At 48.0% G+C, this 23,842-nt stretch overlaps 1 protein-coding gene across 1 annotated transcript; it reads left to right on the top strand.

Annotated features, from left to right (window-relative positions):
- Nucleotides 1–955: 955 nt before the first annotated feature.
- cacng3b (calcium channel, voltage-dependent, gamma subunit 3b) lies at nucleotides 956–19,081 on the top strand. Its single transcript, XM_040191967.2, has 5 exons — nucleotides 956–1,736; nucleotides 1,884–2,761; nucleotides 13,508–13,591; nucleotides 15,747–15,887; nucleotides 17,471–19,081. Exons 2-5 carry the CDS (start codon nucleotides 2,545–2,547, stop codon nucleotides 17,980–17,982), a joined length of 954 nt encoding a protein of 317 aa, XP_040047901.2. The 5' UTR covers nucleotides 956–1,736; nucleotides 1,884–2,544; the 3' UTR covers nucleotides 17,983–19,081.
- Nucleotides 19,082–23,842: the final 4,761 nt, after the last annotated feature.

Genomic DNA, 23,842 nt, shown 5'->3' with positions numbered 1-23,842 from the left:
ATGTAGAACTGAAAGGGCCTACATGGATTTGTTGATCCCTGCAGTTCTATCATCATTTTATTTGAATTTGTCAACAGGAAATACAATGAGCTTTTAAACAGTCAGATATGTTCATCCGCCTGAGGCGCGCGAACACACGTGCACACATTCTCTCTCTCTCAAAACGCCTCATGACACTTACACACGTCCATACGTGCGCACATTTGCACACAACCGAGTCACGTGAACAGAGACGCGAACAGGCAAAGTGTATGCGCGCACACTTGCGCATTCCATGCGCACGCACTCGCGTGTGTTAAGTGAACTGTGAAGAGGATCAAGACCGCCTTGTGTGGAAGCCTCGCTGGAGTGGAATCATTAAAAACGGTCCGTGGCTCTTTAAGTGGCATCTCTGCTCCTCTCCCGGGCGCGATTCTTCATGCATCGCTTGCCAATCTCTCGCCCCCCCCCTCCCCCCTCCCTCTCTAACTCTCTCTCTCTCTCTCTAACTAATCAGTGCGGTGCAGGGGCTGCTGGGTGCAGGCGGTGGACGGAGGGAAACGGAAGGGGACGCCGCGCTCGGACCAAGGACAGCGCCACGGCGCGCGTTCAGCACCGCGGACAGCTCCGCTGACGCGGCAGAAGCGGCGCGCTGCTGTGCTGCTTAAAAACCCCACTGAGATCTGCATTTAAAACCCTTTAGAGGCAGGTGGTTTGTGAACAGAGCTGATCAACATTACTGTTTTTATAAGAGCTATGCCCAGATGTATAAGACCTATGCCCAGATGTGAAACAATGTGTAATTACAGAGAGTTTGAACAGTGTGGTATCCTGACAAGAAGTACCTCCTTTTACTAAAGCAATATATTCTCCCCTCTCAACTGGAGACGAGAGGAGACTGAAGCCTCCCCCCCCCCCCCCCCCCCCTCATGCTTTATACTGACGGCGTTGCGGTGGTGGGTGGGACCCGCAGCAGTGACGGATACGTGATTAGCTCCTGAAGGGCGCTGTCAGCCACCAGCCCAATCCGAGCCGAGCGGTGCGTCCTCAGGCGGAGTTTGAGGAGACGCGCGGTTAGTTTTAGTTTGTGTTGGTTGGACCGAGAGGAGGAGGAGGAGGAGGAAGACGAAGAGGAGGAGGGCGACGAGGAGGAGGAGGAGGCGGCGACGGCTGTCATTTTTTTTCATGTGTACCAACAGGGCACGTTTCTCGGGAGCGAGACCCAGGCGGGTGTAAACTGTCCGCACGGGCTCCATCAGCAGGCGTCTGACCGGACCGGTCCGTCCCGGTCTGTGGTTGGTCTTCGGCGGTCAAGACAGAGGGCGAAGACGGCGGTTTTTCTAGAAGACATTACATGAATTCTGTCGAGGTCGATTTTTTTTTTTTTTTTTTTGGTTGCCTATTTCATCCCCACCAATTAAACAAGAAATAGCCGCGCTGCGTGTCTCTCTGCAGCAGATGATGTGCGAGGGGGGGAGAAAAAGCTGCATTTATTGGCCTATTGGTGGCTGATCTGGACATCGAGGAGGAGGAGGAGGAGGAAGAAAAAACATGCCAGTGAGTCAACAGCTGGAGTGGAAAACACACGACGGATCTCGGTCAACGCGTTCCTCATAGCTGACGCATGGGCTTTGTTCAACCGTCCGTGCATTCGGTAATTCAGCGGGACGCCGAGCCAGGAGAAACCCGACTGCACCGCCTCACGCCAGCGGAGGAAGAGGACATCCTCCCCCAGCGGAACCCAGCGGAACCCGGCGGTGAGTGAGGGGCGAGCCGCCCCAAGGAGCTTTAGCTGGAACGCGTTAGAAACCCGCCTCTCTTTACTTGTGCTGTGCGGTTACACCGGTCGGGATAAACAAACTAACCCCCCCCCTTTTTTGTTGTTGTTTTTTTTTTTTTAAAAGATGGACTCCCCCGGCGCAGACCTCGGCTGTTAACTGTTGACAGATTTATTAGGGGGCTGTGTTGGAAAAGCAGAAGTTGAGAAGGGCGCAAGGGAGCCAGGCAGGAAGGGAAGGCGAAGGAGAGAAGCTCTCCGGTTACCGCCGGGTAACGCAGCGCGTCTCACCCCCCGCGGGGCCGACGCGCGGGAGGAGGGAAGGGGAGGCGGAATGTGGCATCGCCGTCAGCCTCCGCTTTGACTGAGTGAGGGCCGCGTCGGGCAGTCGGGGGGGACAACCGGTGGTCGTTAACTCTCCAGTGTGTGTGTGTGTGTGTGCGCGCGCGCGCGTGTGTGCGGGTGGTGGTAAAAACCGGTTTTTGATGCGCGAGAAAGCGACGTGCCGCCCCCCCCCTCCACCTTCCCGCCCTTCGCCGGGAGCCTCTTGTCAACCCAACGGACACTAATAAAAGCATCTATATCGTTATTATTATTATTATTATATCTCACCACACTCCCCACCCTATTTCATTTTTTTTTGGAGTGCCCGTCTGTTGAAACCTTCCACTCTCCAAAATCTCGCGGGATATAAAAAAAATAAAATTAAAAAAAAGGGTGTGAATCAAAAAGACAGACGGACAAGAGCTTACGACAACAACGAAAAACACCCCGGGAGAGCCGCCTTTATGAAGATGCTGATGTGTGACCGCGGCGTCCAGATGCTCGTGACGACGGTGGGCGCGTTCGCCGCCTTCAGCCTCATGACCATCGCCGTCGGCACCGACTACTGGCTGTACTCGCGCGGGGTCTGCCGCACGAAGAACAGCGGCGACAACGACACGAGCCGCAAGAACGAGGAGGTGATGACGCACTCCGGCCTCTGGCGAACCTGCTGTCTGGAAGGTACGTGATCAGTCTGACGGACGGGCTGTCTCCCCCTCTCTCACTCCCCCCTCTGTCTCTCTCTCTCTCTCTCTGCCCTCTCCTAGTGGGCACCCATGTGTGTGGTGGTACTTATCTTTCACTGCCTCTCCACACACATGACACAAACATCCTGTCCCTCTTAACACAAGAGGAGCTTGTTGTACCCAGTGTGTGTGTGTGTGTGTGTGTGTGCATTTACCCATGTGAGTGTGACAGCATCCCATAATCCCTTGAGACTCACTTCTTGAGAATCCCTCCAATCCAGAGCACACCCGTCCTTTCCCCTGCATCATAAAATACAACGACAGAAGATTTATTGATCTGCTCCTGATGTCGTCACGCTGCATATGGCTGGAGGCTAACAAGTAACATGGATCTGCACACATCTACACACACACACACACACACATACACACAGAGTGTCATTAGGAGTTTGCTCTTTTGAAGCCATCTTGTTTGTCATGTCGTTCGGAGGGCCAGTAAACACAGATGCGGGCAGCGTGGCTGGTGGCCCGTATAGGCCGGTTCTGGTGTGCATTTGGCGACCACCGGACCTGTTGATCCGGGCAAACGTTCCCAAATGACTTCCTGATTCCCGAAGTCCTAATTCTCACCCTAAGAAAATCTATGGCCTGCAGACGGACGTGCACAGTGACCGGTGAGAATAACAGTGGTCACTTCAGAAGTTGGGACACTTCCACATTCGTCACACAGGGAGAAAGTAACCCAGCTTCCGCCTCACCTGTAATTACGTTAGCGACAACTGTAGCTATTGCTGCCATTCATAAGAATATTACTGAAATGTGATATATTGTTTTTCCAAATCGCCTCTGGCACTCCTTGTCTTGTGTTTCAATCCCCCAAAACCGCTCCGTGGAATTAAGCCCTTGTGAGACGTTAGAGCCTCGTCTGGTGGACGTGTCTGTGGGAGTCTCTGTGGTGATTTACTATAGCAAGAACCTTTGAGGTTCCAACATTGGTGTGCCTGCGTTTTTGTGTCAGTGTGTGTGTGTGTGTGCGTGTGTTGTAGATTGGGGCTTGGGCTTTGACCTTGGAACCCTCTCCGTGGCCTTCCCTGAGAAATCTCAAACAGAGTGCAGAGATGCAACAATATTAAAATGTGTTTGTAGAAGATATACTGTATCTCTGCCTCAGCCTAATAGGGACGAAAGAGCTGGTCTCCGCTTGATAGGGCTGGTCTCCGCTTGATAGGGCTGGTCTCCACTTGATAGGGCTGGTCTCCGCTTGATAGGGCAGGTCTCCACTTGATAGGGCTGGTCTCCACTTGATAGGGCTGGTCTCCGCTTGATAGGGCTGGTCTCCGCTTGATAGGGCTGGTCTCCGCTTGATAGGGCAGGTCTCCACTTGATATGGCTGGTCTCCACTTGATAGGGCTGGTCTCCGCTTGATAGGGCAGGTCTCCACTTGATAGGGCTGGTCTCCGCTTGATAGGGCTGGTCTGTGTACTGTAATAGTTGTAGATTTCTTAAGAGCAGTATCATGTTCTTAAATACATGATTGGATGTGTCTCTTACTTTAGAGTTCTTTAAGGTTTTTCCCTTCTTCGTAAGCTTTTTTCTCCTGCTTTCACTCTTTGTGCCGAGCTAGATTTAACATGTCTTGGACCAATCTTGCTACCAGGGCTGCCCCTTCTTTCTCAATTACTCAACTATTTCCTTTTGGTTTTAGTTGACCAGGAAGCCCTAAGCCCATATGCCTTTTTCTATGCTTTTTTTTAAAATTTCCGAACACATCTCAGTTACACACAAGATCCTACGTGGTGCTTTTGTGTGATTCCTTAAAGGGAAACTCCTGGTAAAGCGATTGCTTCATGTACCAAGGCTGAGTCTTTACTGCAGTGCCCCAAGTCATGGCCCTTTGCTGCAAGTTGTCCTTCCCCCCATCCCCCCCCTTTCGCTGTCTCCCTTCAGCTGCATTTTTCAATAACGGCAAGAAGATCTTGGCTGGTCGAGGACAGCTTTACTTGCTGCTGACATGAGAGGAATATTAATTCTCACATCAAGCGTTTTTTAAGACAATAAACAAATATGTGATTATCATGCACAGGGTGTGTTGCCTATAAACTGAATGGGGTTAAAGGTCACTCTAAATGTAGATTTTTCATATCTGATACCTCATTTTGTCTTGACACATAATACACCGCAAAACGATTTGACTTTGAACGTCAGGAAATTGCCTGCATAGGGGCTTGAAAAGTTCTTTTTAGATTACCATTAAAAAGATGCATTGCCTCTGGTGGGAGCATGTGTGTGTGTGTGTGTGTGTGTGCGTGTGTGTGTGTGTGTGTGTGTGTATGAGATGCAGCCAGACATAACCATCACATTCTGGGGGGCAGAGAAGGCTATTACAGGGCCAGATGGTGCAGGTATAAGGCTGTATTGAACACAGTCTCATTTACACACACACATGCTTGTAATTGAAAGAATAAATAGACAAATTCTAGGATATTCCCAAGCCACCAAATAAGCACAGCTGTGGGAGCAGCACGCCAAGTTAACACACAATGTCAGCACAATGTCACCGCGTGCACACGCTCCCATGCAGCAGGCGCTAATGCGCACACGCTCACACTTATGCTCGCACACACAACTTAAATGAACGAGTCCTCTCGTCTCCTTCTGCCCATCTAATACTTACGCTCACTCCGGGTCCCCGGTTCTGACGGTTTCATAATTCATAAACACTTCGTGAAGTGACAGGAAATGGATGCTCGGGCTCGTCGGGCGGAGCCACTGAGAAAAGGCTGGAAGAACACCGTGCATGCAGTGTTCTCACAGTAAATGTATAGAGCGGTCATGCATGTCAACTGTGAGGCACAAAGCGCGTTCTTTTGCTGACAATATGGAACAGGAAGAAAGCTGAGTCTGGTTTTGGACTCAAGTCCTGTGGACCAAACCGTGTTGTCTGGTAAAGACGTTTTATTCCATCTGCCCTGTGAGTTTTCTTGCCCAAACTGCGCAATGTGCTTCAATAAGACCTTTACTCCTGATTGTATCTCTACCCACCAACAGCTTCATGTGTGGTCTGGCTGGCACGTGTTGCATGAAAGTGTTAGTTTTTGTCTGTGCAGGTGTACTGAGGTGTTAATCTTCACACTGTGATAAACGAGAATTTAGAAAGCCAGGAAATGAAGAGCGGAGGGAAAGGAGGAGGTGGTGGAGCTTGGGTGGAGAGAGACCAGAATGTGCCTGAATGAAGCTGGAGGGGGTGATGGATGAGCTGCGCGTGCCCTCCGTTTCAGGTGAATCTCCGGGGAGCGCGTGACCTCGCCGGGGATCTAAATGATCACCAGGTAATAGAGAGAAGGAAGCGGCTTTTAAACAGAGGTGGGGGACAGAAAATGATCCCCGCAGGGGGCTGCTGGAGGCCGTAAGAAGAGGAAGGAGTGATGGACTGATGGAGAGCAGGAGGAGGAGGAGGAGGAAAGGGCTGTTTGTAAGCGTTAGGAGAGAAGATAAAGATATGGCGAAAAAGTAACCACAACTTTTGTGGTAATACTGTTTCCACAGAATTCCAAGGAATAGTTTTCTGTGTTTGGCGAGTTAGAACTTTGGTCTTCGCAGACCTCTGATCTCAACCACATCACCGCATTAAAATCAGTGGCGGATTTTCTTCAACCCTTTAGTGGCTCATTGGGAGGCAAATTGGTTCAAAATCAAGCCGGGGCGATGATAGCGGCTCGTTGATAATGTCCATCGTTTTGGAATGGGATGTGGGTGTGATGTTGGCAACGCGGTGTGGCCGCACGCTACAAACAATCACGTATGAATGAGATGAGATGAAGGGAGGATGAAAGAGGGATTGGAACGGAGTGAATGGGAGAGGATGTTCTGAACACGGGGAGGAGCGCGGGAGGGATGATGAGACCATTTGAAACGTTGTGGAGACGCAGAGAGCAGAATCGAACACGGGGCGCTTGAGGAAGGACAGAGTGAGGAAAGGAGGGAGGAGGAGAGAGAAAGAGGAGAGGTGTGCAACCAAGCAGAACCTGTCCCGTTCTCTTTCATCAGCCGTCACCGTGGAAACTAGCCTCTTCCCCTCTCGCTCTCTCTCTCTCTCTCTCTCTCTCCCCCCCCTCCCTTTTTCCTTCTCTCGTTCTGCCTAGAAAGAGGTAATCAGAAAGAGTGAGAGAGGTAGAGACAGAGAGAGAGATGGGGGGAGAGGGGGGGGGGGGGGGGGGCACAGTCACCCACACTGAGCTGTCAGAGACGCTCTGAGGAAACAAGCAGTCCAATTTGCTCTCCTTTCCTCTCCCCTTGCTCCCTCCCTCCTTTTTTTCTTAGCGGTTTTCTAGTTGACAAAATGCTTTATATCCTGCATGTGTTTGCGTGCCCCCTCCACCCCCCCCCCTCTCCCTCACCCCCGGGAATGAGGCTGCTCTCACCACAACAACAATGGAAATTAGTCCCATTGCCTGAAACCACCTTTTGTTTAAGCTTTAGTGACACCGACCAACTGTAACACCGGAAAACCTGAACAAGCTTCGCTGTTTTCGTCTGTCCACCCCCCCCCGACATTAAAGAGAGATTCATTCCTGACCTTGAATAGTTTTCAGCCACGCTGGCAACAAGGCTTCAGGCGGAAATATCTCTACGACTATTTGAGTTTGTAGAGACATCCGTTGGTCCCAGGTGATGTACTCTGAGGACTTTGGGGATCTCTGGAAATTGTCCCCGGGGCGACCATGACGTTTACTTTGGTGGGTTTGAGTTGAATGTCCCAACAACTATTGCATGAACGACCCGGTGCACAGGTTCATGTTGCCATCTGGATTTATTGTAACAGCTTTGATGGACCAGTTTCATCAAACTTTTTGATTTGTACAAAACGTTGGTTCACCATGGAAACAGTGCTGATTAGCGTATGTTGTTGTGCTAACACTCACACTAAATTGTTGATCATCGGTAAATACAAGCTGTACGTGAATAAGTGACCCGTTCTGTCTCTTGGTGCAGTGGTTTTCGTGTCACTGATAGATATGTTCCTGTAACACAACGTGGTAGCAACATTTGGAAAAGAGCTAACAGCATAAATAGCTAATTCTGTTATCTAGAATATATATTGCCATGGTGTACCAGATATAATACATTATATATATATATAATGGTATTTATACAAGGTTAAATTTGCATTAACTGCTAAAGATTTCCCACGTAAAAGGTTCAAAGTTGTCCAACTAAAAGTAAAGCCGAGAGAAGGATAATCCTCCTCTCGTGTGCTTCCTAAGAGGAACACCTGATTTCTAACTGTCAAAATTAAAAAATACACTTTACCTGAATCTTTATACCCGGAGTCTATCGGTTTAATACCGTTACCTCAGCGGTATTTTTTGCATGGGCCTGGTAGTGTCTTTGTGTTTGTGTGCGTGTGTGTGTGTGTGCGTGTAAGTTGGATCAAGGACACGCTGCTGGCCCCTCACGCCGGCTCTTACAGAGTCCGGGCGATCGGGACGCTCGGCGTCGTTTGTGTTTTTGACCTTGATTTGAGGCGCTTTGTTGTTTTTCTAGTGAAGCGTTGGCGCTGTTTGGTATGTGTACTGCGTTACGAGTATAACTAGAACAGTACTGTTAATTATTCAAGAGGTTTTTATGTTGAAATTGTGCAAAATTCCTTGACCCAAACTCTTCTTGGTAAATCCGGCATGGGGGGGGGGTTGTAGTAGTGTGGAGGTGCAAAAAGCGAAAGTGAGATGTTGGATTAAGCTAAATAATAAACGTGTGTCTGTAGCTCAGCAGTTAGTCGGGAGGCAGTGGAACAGAAAGTGTTGCTGCTGTACCTCTCGTCTGGTAGCTCTTGAACTTGCTCTACTACTGTTCATACATAACATTAAGGTGTGTGTGTGTGTGTGTGTGTGTGTGTGTGTGCCTCCACAGCTGGGAACGGGCTGTATTAGGATATTTCTACAGAGCTGTAAATAATATTACATATTGTGCAATTCAAATATTCTCTCTCTTTTGTTCTTTCTAAATAATGTGTGAACTTTGACGTCAAGGTCGTAAGACCCACAAAGAAACTACAGCACAAATAGTTCAGGTCTGCATGTGTTTCACTGTCACGGGATGCCACAGCAGCATGCACGTACGTGCACGACTCCCATAATGCCTTGCTGCGGCTGTGGTCGCAGCTGCCCACAGGCCAGGTTGACCTTTGTGAGGCAAATGTCTCCTGATAGATGCTCCCAGTGTGTGTGTGTGTGTGTGTGTGTTTGTGTGTCTTCATTACTTTGCTGTTTATTAGACAACAACAAGAGTAAAGAGTCTTTTGCAGATTCCTTGGTGGTGGAATAGAACCTCTTGACCTGCATCGTAATAAGATCTGTTGAAGACAATTGTACACTTTAGTCTTAAGTCTACCTGGAGGAGTCTACCTCTACTTTAGTCTTAAGTCTACCTGGAGGAGTCTACCTCTACTTTAGTCTTAAGTCTACCTAGAGGCGTCTACCTGTACTTTAGTCTTAAGTCTACCTAGAGGCGTCTACCTATACTTTAGTCTTAAGTCTACCTGGAGGCGTCTACCTGTACTTTAGTCTTAAGTCTACCTGGAGGCGTCTACCTGTACTTTAGTCTTAAGTCTACCTAGAGGCGTCTACCTCTACTTCAGTCTTAAGTCTACCTGGAGGAGCCTACCTCTACTTTAGTCTTAAGTCTACCTGGAGGAGCCTACCTGTACTTTAGTCTTAAGTCTACCTGGAGGAGTCTACCTCACTTTAGTCTTAAGTCTACCTGGAGGAGTCTACCTCTACTTCAGTCTTAAGTCTACCTGGAGGAGCCTACCTCTACTTTAGTCTTAAGTCTACCTGGAGGCGTCTACCTGTACTTTAGTCTTAAGTCTACCTGGAGGCGTCTACCTGTACTTTAGTCTTAAGTCTACCTGGAGGCGTCTACCTGTACTTTAGTCTTAAGTCTACCTAGAGGCGTCTACCTCTACTTCAGTCTTAAGTCTACCTGGAGGAGCCTACCTCTACTTTAGTCTTAAGTCTACCTGGAGGCGTCTACCTGTACTTTAGTCTTAAGTCTACCTGGAGGAGTCTACCTCACTTTAGTCTTAAGTCTACCTGGAGGAGTCTACCTCACTTTAGTCTTAAGTCTACCTGGAGGAGTCTACCTCTACTTCAGTCTTAAGTCTACCTGGAGGAGCCTACCTCTACTTTAGTCTTAAGTCTACCTGGAGGAGTCTACCTCTACTTCAGTCTTAAGTCTACCTGGAGGAGCCTACCTCTACTTTAGTCTTAAGTCTACCTGGAGGAGTCTACCTCTACTTTAGTCTTAAGTCTACCTGGAGGAGCCTACCTGTACTTTAGTCTTAAGTCTACCTGGAGGAGTCTACCTCACTTTAGTCTTAAGTCTACCTGGAGGAGTCTACCTCTACTTTAGTCTTAAGTCTACCTGGAGGAGTCTACCTCTACTTTAGTCTTAAGTGTACCTGGAGGCGTCTACCTGTACTTTAGTCTTAAGTCTACCTGGAGGAGTCTACCTCTACTTTAGTCTTAAGTCTATCTGGAGGCGTCTACCTGTATTTTAGTCTTAAGTCTACCTGGAGGAGTCTACCTCTACTTTAGTCTTAAGTCTACCTGGAGGAGTCTTATTGGATAAAAGCTCTCTTTGAAACAAGCTGCACTGGAAGCAGAGCAACTGAGAGAGACATGAGCTGTGCAATGAGAAAACAGGCTAATGGGACAAATGAATATAATACATGTGGTGTATTTACAAAAAAGAAAATACAAAAAAGCTGTAACTTTGTGATTCAGATTCAGACCGCCGGTTTATAAGACAAATCATCTCCAAGCTGTTTCCTCCATGCTGTTGTAAACTAAAACTCCAACATTTGTTCTAACGGTTTGTCTGAATAGCAGCAGCAGCAGGTACACCGACATTTTGCTCAGTTGTTCCTGTGTATGTTTGATGATGAAGGAACTCGTCTTTGTCCTTCAGCGTGAGAATGAAAAAGCTTTCATGCAGTAACCTCCGCCGCGGTGAACCACTTGTCAATATCTGTTACTCGCGTTGCATCTTGATAAGGCGTGTCAATTAGGACCCTCTCATCAGTCGGCCATCACAAAGTGTGCGTACATGCCTATTGGATCAACGTGTTTATTGGGCGAATGAAAGACCTTTGCACCACTCGGGTAATTAATTCACTTCTGCCGACGGTTCTCTAGCTCGGTACCCTCTGGACGTGTTCCCCGGAGCCGAAAAGCTCTGTGACATTCTATTAAACCATTGCAACATGGAGTTCAAATGTTATGGAATTGATGATACCAGAAAAGAGAGAAAAGTGACTAAAAAGTTCATTCGTATACAAACATTTATCCGGCTTTTCAAGCCAGTCGGTGTAATACGTCTGTTGGTCCTCTCTGTTGCTCGTCTGCAATGCATGGTGTGGCCCTGTGTGTGTGTGTGTGTGTGTGCGTTGGCTGTTCGATGAGATCATAGGCTGGTCGTGACACTTGACACGAGTCTGAGCGACAGCTACTGACTCACCCCCCCCCCCCATGCAGCATTTGGATGTAGCTCTACAAAAATATATGTGACGCATTTACATACACCTACACACACACATTCTTAATAGCGGAAGCTGAGCCGTGACGATGTGTTCGACTGACTGCGGTACCTGAATATGTAACCATTTCTCTGGCCTTCTTTTATTGGACCTATTCATATATCAAACATTTAATATTGCAGCAACTGACTGACATTTGGAAAAGAAATTGGGAGAAGATGCGACCAGATGTTAACTTTAAAAACTGTGATTTGCCTATGCCTTGTGTGTGTGTGTGTGTGTCTGTGTGTGTGTGTGAAGAAGCCAAAGAAGTCTCTTCCGTCCAGATGTTTCTTATCCACTGAGTCGTAGACCTCCATTACTTTCACTCACTGGCTGAATTTGCTTTTTGAACGTGGGCACTGTGATTTTGACTCAATCCCAACGTCATCGGCACGTCGCTTTAAACTCTCACTCGACTTAAAAATAAGTCCCAACAAATGTGTTTTATAGGCGATTTTTTGGACATCCCCCTTAATTTTTTTCTTTTTATATTTATTCTCATTATCTCTTTGTCAGGTAATAATGAAATATGGCATACATGTCACACCTGATCATTTTAGGCATTCATTGTAAATATAAAAGCACATTTTGGTATTCGTTTAAAGGTTTTATTGTAACCCTTATTAATTTAATTCATCAACCAATGGACAGGAAGTCAGAAGATGATGAAAGTATGCGACGGTGTGCAAAGAGGAAACTGTCGTGTGTGTGTTTGTTGAACTAGAACTACATCAATAAATGTTCTGCAGATTATCACTTAAAGAAATGCAGATACCAAAGACTTTGAACGTCTTTCTGCTTAATCGAGTGTCAGTCGGAGGTTAGTTGCTGTCTCCCGACTGCGTGAGCGAGGATGAATCAATTTATGAATGATTTTCTGAGTGTGGGTGCTGGAAAGAACCTCTTCATATGCAAATCGGCAATTAGGGTTGAGTCGTCCGTTGTTGGTCGCCACCCCCCTCCCCTCCCCCCCTCCGCTTCCCTCCAATCCTCCCGCGCCGTTTTACCAGCGAACCTCTTTCAACCGCCGCTTCCTCTCTCTTCATCCTCCTCCTTCATCTGGCTTTCTCTCCTCTTCCCCTTCATCCCTCTTCAGTCCTCCCCCTCCTCTCCCCCCGCTCTCTCTCTCTCTCTCTCTCATTTCCCCTGTGGTGTTGACCACGTGTGAATGGGACTGAATGATGGGTGGGAATGAAGCTGCATGCAGTGTACACACACACACACACACACACACACACACACGGATGGATCGGTGTGTGTGAAGGACTTGTACAAAGGAGGATGAGTCACTCTTCCTCACACGCTCGAAGGAGACTGCATCCTAGTCAATAACTACACAAACACACAAACACACACACACTGATATAAACAAGAAGGCTTTTACCAACATACATGATTGATAGTGTTCATGCATCAGTTTAATGAGCTCGGTTGATGTGTTTGTGTACACGTGACGTCTGCATATTACACGCTGTGTGTGCTTTGTATTCAAAGCAGTAATTGTGTGTGTGTGTGTGTGTGTGTGATGGGGCTTTTCATTGTTTTTTTCCCCTCACATCCCCTGAGGGCCACAGCTCTGTCCTGCTTCGCCCGCCCCCCCCTCTCTCTCTCTCTCTTATCCACTTGCATTTGATGCATCCAAATCACACGTGGAGATCAGTGATTATCGATCGACGAAAGCAAATCACGCGCCACGTTTTCTGTCGCTATCATAATGCCACATGTTTTACGCATGAATAGAAGATTAAGTGTTTAATTGGAAACGGAACGACTGCCTGATTAATTCGACCTGGTGTTAATTCCAAAGCGAGAGGGAAGAGCTTCCCCTTTTTTAGTCGGCCGGTTCTCTTTTTCTTAGACGACTAGGATGTCGTCGAGTTGAATCATTTGTGCTTTTTCATGCTGAATGACTTATTTCTAAGAAGCGAATGAGGAAGGATGAATCATAGCAACATCTTACCATCTTAACACAACCCCCCCCCCCCCACAGGAAGAAAAACGCTGTCATTTTTAACCGTTATTGGTACTTTGGGAGAAACCAAGAGATGCAGAACCGGTATCCATCGTGTGGTTGGAGATTGATTGACTCAGACACAAATATGATCCAATTCCCTCACGTTGAACAATAAGAAGTGGAAATGAATTTGTGTTTCTCCTCCACAGGAACATTCAGAGGTGTGTGTAAGAAGATCGATCACTTCCCGGAGGACGCCGACTACGAAGCCGATGCCGCTGAATACCTTTTACGTGAGTTTGATGATGATACATTTCCGACCATTTTTAAAAAAACGTAAATAACGACCTTTGACCTTTGATTTCTGTGAACTTGGATGGACACAAAGTGATAATTATCCCTGGCGTCACTCATACGATATTGATTAATATTGTTCCTTTGAGTGCAGACAAACAACCAACATATGAATCATCCACAGGCCTTTACATACGTTTTTATTTGCCATTCCTTTGCAGTTAATTATGTTTCTTTCTGTGCGCTTTCAATGTTTTGTACTAATATTGCACAGAAAAAAGTGAGGTACCTTAAATGGGAACACGGCTCATTTTTCTGAGCTTTTGCACCACAAATAAAAGCATCAGTCACTTGCTTTGCACCCAACGCCGTGCATCACATAATACTCTAATATTTGGAATTGCCTCGTTGTTTATTTGTCCCGCCCCCGTTGTGTAAAGGCCTTAATAAATAACGCACAACATTGTTTTATTGTGACATGCTTTTGGATATCCACAAATATCCACTGGTCCCATTAATCGTAGTATGCATTGCTGCACGAGGAGGAGAATTCAACTCATTAATCAGCTTGGTAGGCATATTGTCTTTTTCTTTTTAATAATGGCTGAAACTGGAATATTTTATGGATGCAAATGGGACCCATGTGAAAACAGGAACTGAAATGATGAGTGCTAATAGTAGCCACACTGACCCGTTCAAGATTAAAAGTCGAGTTGATTCATTGAATTGGCCGTTTGCTGTATTCTGCCCCCCTTAGTTACCGTTGCTACCAAGCTTCCTGTTCCAGCACTTATGTTGTTTAAAAAAACAGATAGAATGAAATAGCAGATCTGATTAATGTGGTTTAACACTGTCTGCAGTAGACTTGCTAGACAGCTTGTTTAATCACAAGGATCTTGTAAAAAAGGGTCTGAATCTGCACCTGATGGATCCAAACATGATATCACACAGGTAAAAACTATGTAGCCATGAGATCAGCTTCTGATCGGGGATGTAGAGGAAAGAGTTCCATGTATGATGGAGAGAGCAAGAGATAGAAACATTTTTTAAAAACAGGCGCCTCAGTTTTATCAGTAAATAAAAAAATCCCTGATGAGAAGATGGCAGAAAAGAGAAAGGAGGCATCCCATTTACATAGAGGGAGTTATTAGTGGAGCACAGAGAGGCGGGGGGGGTTAATGGGGGGGGGGTTAACTCCTGATCCTTCTAAACACAGAGTAAAGATGGACGAAGAGAGAAAGCGAAAGAACAACAACAACAAGAGAAAAGGGGGAAAAAACGAATTCAGCCTTTTGCATCGCTCCACTGAACACAGAGCAACATCCCCAGAGGCAGCCAATTAGATCACGGGCCTCAGAGCCGGCCGGCCAATGGCGAGCGGGGACCTAGTGACCGGCATTTCATACGGCCCAGGGGTGTGGGCCACGGGGGGGGCGGGGCTTATACGCTTCAACGCACAGCACCACTGGTCACCGCAGCCGTCAGTCACGCTGTGAACGTTCTCCGACTGGGTGATTTATATTCTCGTTTTAACTCCACCTGTGATGTATGGGAGCGCGCCGCCACCTCCACCCGCCGCGCCGCTGATGCTTCTGCACCACCGGCTGTTTGCTGATATCCTTCAATATGTTGTGCCGTCATGTACACATATGGGGTTCTGACAAATATCTCGCGCCTCCCCGCAGCCTCCCTTCCATTTTCATCGTCTCCGCTATTCGTTGTGTTCGCGCTGCATATGTGTCAGCGCGGCTCTCCATCTGTCTTGGTTTTTTTTTTTTTTCTCCATCTTCTCCCTCCGCATCCGTCTCTCCGAGGAGGGGCCTCTGAATGCTCCTACATGGTGTGGATGCAGACCCAGTCAAGCACGTCGCAGCACACTGGCCTTGTTTAACTGTGTGTGTGTGTGTGTGTGTGTGTGTGTGTGTGTGCGTGTGTGTGTGTGTGTGTGTGTGCGTGCGTGCAAAGCGAGAAGCTTCTCATTGCTTTGGTGGATTTGAAATGATGAATCAGCATCGAGTGTTCACATCAATCTTTTCAGCTAACCGTCAGATTTACAAAAGAATGGGACTTATATTGTTTTCTGTGTCCTCGTATTTGCAGCGAACCGATTGCTAAAGGTTTTGTGCGTGTGTGTGTGTGTGTGTGTTTTGACAGGTGCTGTGCGGGCCTCCAGTATCTTCCCCATCATGAGCGTGGGTCTGCTGTTCCTGGGGGGCCTCTGTGTGGCCGCCAGCGAGTTTTACCGGAGCCGACACAACGTGATCCTCAGCGCCGGCATCTTCTTCGTCTCTGCAGGTCAGTCGAGCCGACATCCACGGCAGGAAGGCGTCGCTCACATCGATTATGATGTTTCTCACAGAAAGAAAAAGGAATTGGCTATTTGATGAGGAATTGTCCCGTTTTAGCCCGTATTTACCCGTAGCCGCGCACGCGCCATATGTACGTGTTCAAAAAATACCAGAATCAGAATAAATAATAAGAATTTAAAATGTATTAGAATAAAATAATTTTCATATAATGAGCCCAGTGATGTACCCAGTACACCTCATATAACTGGTGCGGCAGGCTGAGATATAACGTTGATGACCATCTCCATGACAACACAGTTAAACACATCATAGCAGCCAGACCTAAAACTCCCTGAACAGATCAGACGCGTCCGGAATTTCTGTAATTTGAACTATGCTGCTTTTGAGATAGCAACACAGGGCTAGTGTGTGTGCGTGCGTGTGTGTGTGTGTGTCAATCAATCAGTGTGTGTCCTTCAGATCCACTCTAAACAAAGGAGGTGCAGCACTCAAATATTTGCAGAAGGAGCCCGTCAGGCATCTAAAGCACACAGAATTGCCGGTGTGAGCGCGCAAATTTGGCCACAGCAGCTGATTAATCAATCGGCAAGAATACCATGATGCCGCTGTGATGCACTGCGAGGGTGTTAAGCTTGTCAACACACACGTGCACACACACGTGCTCACACACATAATCTATCACGCGGATGCTGACACTTCGCTCTCCCGTAAACACACACAAAGGACTGTGAAGTACTTGCTGTTCAGTGGGACGTGTAGGGTCCCATTGGGTTTTGTAGTAAATTCATGGAGCCAAATTGGTAATTATTTACCACAATAGTGTGGGGCTGATTCTGGTTAATTACAGCTGGCTAATTGTCCCCATTCTGTGCGTTCCACCACACTGCATCAGCACTGCATTTTGGACTAATGATATGGAATAAGAGCGCCCAGCTGTGTGCAAAGACTCTCTCTGATCTCTCGTCCTCTTCTCATTTCTCTCAAGTCTTGGCTCTGACATTATTTCCATTCACTTCAACTCTCACTGATCTGCCACTTTATTGTATCTTTGACGGTGTCGGTTAATTGAAATATATCTCAATGTTTGTTAGAAACTGCATTCAAGTCCCCCTCTGGATGTAAAAACCAAAGTTTTGGTTTGTGCGTGGCTTTGGTTTGGGACTGTCGATTATGGTGAACATCGTACTTTCCAAACATGTGTTAGCGTTGCCAGTCTGAGCGTGCTAGCGTGCAGATGTTAGCGTCTAGCTCGGGCACAGCTGCATTAACTGTACATTTGTCCTCTGTTTTCTTTTAGTGACGGATCTCTGGCAGTTTATGACGTGTGCTGTGTGTCTGGATGAGTATGGAGTACATGGAGTGCCATAATTAAGAATACATCTGTGATTGAATGACAATAAATATATTCTAATGTATAAAAATGTCTTTTATTTTTGGTTTCGTTTATTTCTCTTTACATTTGACTGATTTATTCTTCATTCTGACACTCCTGTCACTCCCTACTGTTTGCCTGGTTGAGGAGGTCACGCTTTCACTCTTCCCACGTCTCAATGTTCTCTTTCTCTCCAGGTCTCAGTAACATCATCGGGATCATCGTGTACATCTCCGCCAACTCGGGCGACCCGGGTCAGAGCGACAGCAAGAAGTCCTACTCCTACGGCTGGTCCTTCTACTTCGGCGCCCTCTCCTTCATCATGGCGGAGATGGTGGGCGTGCTGGCCGTGCACATGTTCATCGAGAAGCACCGCAAGCAGCGGGCCAAGTCCCGCACCGAGCTCATCAAGAAGTCCGCCTTCAGCCGCATCCCGTCCTACCGCTACCGCTTCCGGCGCCGCTCCAGCGTGCGCTCCTCCGAGGCCCCGAGCCGCGACGCCTCCCCGCTGGGGAAGGGCGGCTACACGGGGCCCGCCGCCTCCGAGATGCCCATGTACACGCTGAACCCGCGCGAGGCGGGCAACGCCGGCGCCAAGCCCGGGGGCGGCATGGGCGGGCTGCTCAACTCGGAGAGGGAGTTCCTCCAGAGCAGCACGCTCACCAAAGACTACAGCAAGGACCCCAACCGCAGGACCACGCCCGTCTGAGAGGCCCGCAGACATCGCCCGATCGGAAGCGCCGAGCGGCGGGGGATGAGGAGGAGGAGGGGGGGGGGGCGCACAGGGTTACGGGGGAGGGTGGGGGGGGAACAGCGGGGTGGGGGGGTGGGGGGGGGGCGGGTGTTTGATAAACTATGACTGTGAACTGTGAACTTTTAGCCTTTGAACTGTGAATCCTGAGCCCTGTGAGAGTTTGTGTAGCAGGGTCGGTTTGGATGGAGAAGTTGTTCCCGCCCCCCCCCCCGTTGACCACGCGTCACTGTCGTTAAACCCGTGACTCCTCACATAGGGAGGCACGTTCAATTTATGTCCATGAGTGTTGTGATCATGAAGTGACTTTCTGGCTTTTCGAGGGGGGGGGGGGGGGGGGGCAAGCTGACCCATGATCAAAAGCATATCCGACAAGTGGTCTGCTGTTTGGGGGGCAACTTCTCCCAAACATTTAAAACAATGTGAACTAAAGGGGAAGGAGGTGAGGGACTCTGTGATCTTTGACCTTTTTGACCTCTGTCCTCCCGACCTTTTTGGGGTGGCAGTGGGACGAGCTGCCAGCTCTGGGCTGTCGCTCTGATCACGCCTCGGGAACGGGATTGATTCACTTTCAGTTCAGCTGGATTCAAAATATAAACGGAGGGCGCAGTTTGTCTATTTAAGGCGGCACGTTTGTTATTATTTTCTTATACATATTGTATATAGGCTCCTTTCATATCGATTGGTGGAGAAGCTCCCTTCTTAACAGACTGAACTGAAACTGGGTCGAGCTCATTCTTGGTAACATTTACCCCCATCTCTGATCCAGGGTCAGCTGTTAAAACCTGCATCCTGGTTTCTGATGAGGGGGACCAGGTGCACTGACTACAGATCAGCTTTTAGAAGAGTGGGTGGGGGAGGGGGGGGGAAACTAATTAACCTTTTTAGATGGTAACGTTATCATTGGTGCTTCCTTTTACCCGTTTTCAGTCACACCTTGATTTGTTTTTTCACCGCATCGAGGTGATCGCATCTCCGTCTGTCTGCCCGCCTTCACCCGTCACCCTTCGCCTTCCACGCCTTCTTTTCCCGTGTAGCCCCATAACTCACCTCACCGCCGCCCTGCACCTCCTCCTCCTCCTCCGCCTCCTCCTCCTCCTGTAGGTCCTGTCTTCCGTGGGTGTCCATCCTAGTCTAGCTAGGGTCCGTGGAGGTTGTCGGTTCCCGCGGCGAGGAGACCGCTGAGCTGTGAATACGCTTCGAGGCAGAGCCAAAAAAAGACATTCAACAAACAGATGGACGTTTTTTTTTTTTCTGTTGTTTTCGTTTGCCCACTACCTCGCAAGTGAATGCATTTCAGATGAGTTTGATCAACAACGACAACAAAAAAGTTGTCTTTTTTAAATATTTCAGCCGCAGAAATAAACGGTGAGAAAACGCTCCCTTCGGCCTAAAGTACAGCGCGCTCTCCTCCAACGGGGAGAGATTAATAGATGGAATTGGCAGAAGAGGCACGTATTATTCAAAGGATCCGTTCAGCTGTCACTCACAGACTCTCCTCCTCTTTATCTCCACAAATCCTGTATACATTTACCCAGACGCGCACACACACACACACACACATCTCGTGGTCTACGTCTCTTTTCTGCGACAGCTTGTGGAGGAGCGATAAGCTTAAGTTCACCTCCCTCTCAGACGCGTGTGCATAGAAACACTGAATGCACTAACGGCGTTTTGAACTCGGGATGTTTAAGTGCGTCTCTTTTTCTCGGCGGGTCGTTTCGCACACAGATGAGGGGGAGGAGACGAAAGGGAGAGAGCGAGCGCCAGTAAATAGTGTAAATGTCAACTTTTCTCACACCTTTTTTCCGGGGCTGTAAGTAAAAGGTGAGCGTGAAACCGAAAGAGGAAGAAAATGCATTTTTGTTTCCCTCTTTACCTCCCTAAGCCGCCATTGCACTGTTTTGTATAAACTAACCATGAAACATCACCACGCTGAAACGCCACACCACTTTGAGAGTTATTACCCTGAAAATAAACAATGTTTTAAATCTCAGTCACACTGCTTAATTTATGACGCTGCTGTTTTATCCGCTGTCTTTTACGCCATAAAGGGAGCTTAAAGGGACAAATGTGCAACACGGCGGACTCGCTCTCGCTGTCCCCCACGTGTAAATATCAATTTTGCAAGCTAACTACAACATCAGCAGTTGTCACGGGCTGTGAAGGGTGAAAAGGATATTTAAAAAAAAAAAAAAACGCCTTTCTCCAAGCAAGGGCTTTTAATTTTTAAAGGAGCGGAGCACACAAGGGCTTTTTATGCTCAGCGCCGCGGCGCCGTCGTGTCGAGGCGAAGCTGAATGGCTTCCCGGAGGATGGGACGCGCTCCGTGCAGAGGAGAGGCGGAGCCAGGGGGACGAGGCCCTCCTACTCCTGTTGGTTAGCCTACTCGTTAGCCTTTGGCCGCTTCCTTTTGGGCTAACTTTAGGCTTCGGCGGGGAGTTTTCCGAAGTAATTAGAGAATAAGAATATCGCCTTAAGCAGAGGTAGAACTTTGATTAAGAATTATTTCAGTTAGCTTAAGGATGAAACATATATTAGCAAAATATTGTTAATCATACTTAGTGCCAAATATTACTCAAGGTGTTTCTAGTATATCACGGCCTCCAGGTTAGCTTCAGATCCCGTCCTGCAGTATACTGACTCAGCAGTAGTAGCTATGTAGCTCAGCAGATCGGGCCCCCCCCCCTGGATTCTGAGGGTCTGTCGGGGGGGTCAGAGTTCACCACCGCATCCATGAGCCATGCCAGCATTGACCTTTTCAAACCATGCATGCCATATCCATCCGCTTCCAGTGCTTACATTGGCTCTATCTCTAACCCGGTCTCAAATGGCGCCCCGGGCCTCTGTACTCCGCGGGGGGTTCTGCTACATTTAAGACGCCTCACGTGCGTTGGAGCTGTGTTTAACGCTGTTTACTCCAGAGGACGCGGGGCGATCTTTGAGACCTCACCTCTGTCTATCTCTTCCTACCGCCATACAGCTTTGATACTCTGATATCAACAACAAATAATTGTATTATTAGTAAAAAATATATATTATTCTACTCTAAAGGTGCCACTGTGCAGAGGATGACAAACTCTGTCACATACTATAGTTATTATATCTATTAACGGGGAGGGGTGGGGGTGGAAAGGGAGCAGCGTTGGGAAGCAGGGGCCGTAGTCTTTGTAATATTATATTATTCTAGTTTCCTTTTCTACTTTGATGTGGTTTGTGAGATTGTGTTGTTTCGATCACATCGGGAGCCTCCGACAGGAGGCCGAGAAAGAGACAGTGGCGCGCTCGGACCATCTCTCGTGGACATGGACCTCACCTCACTGGTGCCAGGGGTCAATTTTACAGGTCATCAGCGGGACACTCAACACTGAAAGTGCAATACACACACACACACACACACACACACACACACACATGCTGTCAAAGTATAGTTGCTATACTTTCGAGGACTTATTCGCCCAATGAACCACAGGCTAAAACTCTGTTTTCTTCAACAGGAGATGAATGCAGAAAACAATGCGACCCACTAAAAGAGTCTGTAAGAGCAGATATTTGACTCACAGGGGAAACAATAGATACTGTTTACCATGACCGGCACGACAACAGGTTCATGCATAATAATTGTCATTATTAACGCGGGAGTTTTGGAGCATATTTGGATTAAATATTTCAAAAAGGTTCAAACCAAAAACAATGTACCAAATTACGATATTAAATCAACTGAAACAAGCCACGCTAACATGAATTCAAATACAAAAAGCATCCCTGCTTTGGATGATTTTATGGGGGGGGGGGGGTGGAAGTCCTTATAAGTATAGAAACAACAGAAACACTCTAATATGGTCTCAAACGTACACGCACGCACACGCACACAGCACACACTCACACGTGTGGGGGAAAGTTTGTCCTGTTAAAAGAAAAAATCACTGTGTTGTGTTTGAAAAAAAAAAAAAAAAAAATCATTGTAAGTGTTTCTTTGGGAGAAAAAAAACAACAACAAACTGTATCTGTCGCTGATGTGTCGCTCCTCAATAGAACCACGAGTACGCTGAGCCGGGCCGATCAAACACGGAGGACCAGAGGAACTGTTTGAGAAATGTGAATTTAATGCTAAACACGTGCTATAAGCACTCTACACTTTGCACTTGATCACACGCACACACACACACATATACAAGGTTACTGTGTGAGGAGGGCTTACGGGTGGCGTAATGTGCCTGCATGTTTGTGTGTGTGTGTGTGTGTGTGTGTGTGTGTGTGTGTGTGTGTGCGTACGTGTGTGTGTGCAGTCAGCCTCTCCTCACCCATGCACCCAGTGCCTGCCTGTCCTGCCTTTCAGACAGCTCCCAGATCAGCCATGGGGCTTCCAGTGTGACCTCCTCTGCATTCCCACGACCCCTAACGGTGGCGCTGGGATCGGTTTTAGAGCTAACGGCCCCGATCATTCCTCATGCCATGCTAGATACAAGGACTGTTTCGGAGTCAGTGGTTCCTGGCGTGTAATGGCGACAAAAATCAACGATATAAAGAGGGAAGTGGGTTTTGGGAGGTTTTTTTGCACGGGTCCGTCAGGCTTTTATTTTGACTCTCCTGCTGCTCGGGTCTGACAGATTGATTAGACTGGTTTAGGATCAGCGGAGGGGGCTTAGCGAGATAGACAATGATGTATCCAGTCCCTAATGACAGCTGGTTCTGGAGTCGGCACAACCTGCTGGTCCCCGAGAACCCAAACGTTCCACAAATCAGCCGCACAGAGAAAGGAAAAGAGGCTCCGGCTCGTCGCGTTGCTGAGGGTTTGTCCATAGGAGGCGTGAGAGGTCGTCCCACCTGCACTGCCAATTAGACCCAAATGCTGTGGGACGGTACACAGAGGGCCGCCGGACGGGTCCAGGACCTGTCGTCAAAACAGAAGCCATGACTTCAGAAGTTATTCTGGCCTCGGTGCCTCTTGAGCCCCCCGCTTCCGTTTTTCCCTTTGTTTTTTGCGTGCCAGGCGTTTAGCCCTTTAGCTGGAGGGATTTTCTACCTGTCTTGCGTTTCACACATATTTATTATTATTTTGACGGGAAGGGGCGGAGCAATTAAAGATATGTTGCCCCGCCCCCCGGCTCAGACAGTGTTGTTTACACGCCGAGCGAATCCGAGGTCCACAAGGAAAAGGCCCGAAATGTCTCAGCAGGCCTTCGCTCTGCATCCGGTGCGTTCAGGCTCCCTCTTGCATGAGCAGGAACGCGGCGCGTTTGAGCCGTGCTCCTCGTGGACACCAGTTTGAAGGATGCGATTCCCGTTCAGACTTTGTTTCCAACCACGATGTGACATCGTCCACCTCAAACTGACCCGACGACTGTTAGAAAACACCGCAGCACAAACTCAGGAGCAGGGAGGGAGTTGGTGACGTTTTCTTGGCTGCTACGAATTCGATTTATTTTCGCAGCGTAAAGCGACAAAGAAGGAGCAGTCCCTTCGCAGGAACACCACGAAAAAATCTAATGTGTGTAAAAACAAGGCTTAATATTTAGTTCATCTGGTTTATTAAATGACGTGGCAAAAGGCCAAAAGCTCAACGTTTATTTCTCCAGTGAGGACGTTCTATCCAACTCTTTCCATACAGCGTTTTTATTTAAGGCGTCAAAACGCGGCATCGCATTGAGTGATGAGAGGAGGCAAACAGCTGATGCAGCATCGACACGTGAAATCCCCCCAAAAGACGTGGCTCCTAATTTTGAAACACAAGCGACGCGTCGGCCGACATGTTCGAAGGTCGTAGGTGATCAAACGTTTTAAATCTGTGTCACAACGGGCAGCTTTTTATCTCTGC

Source organism: Gasterosteus aculeatus, chromosome 11, assembly GCF_964276395.1.
Source record: "Gasterosteus aculeatus chromosome 11, fGasAcu3.hap1.1, whole genome shotgun sequence".
NCBI lineage: Eukaryota > Metazoa > Chordata > Actinopteri > Perciformes > Gasterosteidae > Gasterosteus > Gasterosteus aculeatus.
This window is presented reverse-complemented; position numbering and strand designations above follow the sequence as displayed.

What these genes read in the sequence shown, in the direction of transcription:
- cacng3b (XM_040191967.2), top strand. Translation starts at nt 2,545, where the DNA reads ATGAAGATGCTGATGTGTGACCGCGGCGTCCAGATGCTCGTGACGACG. An exon ending in GCGAACCTGCTGTCTGGAAG is followed by an intron (nt 2,762 to 13,507) that starts GTACGTGATCAG and finishes TCTCCTCCACAG; the next exon opens with GAACATTCAGAGGTGTGTGT. An exon ending in CATCTTCTTCGTCTCTGCAG is followed by an intron (nt 15,888 to 17,470) that starts GTCAGTCGAGCC and finishes CTTTCTCTCCAG; the next exon opens with GTCTCAGTAACATCATCGGG.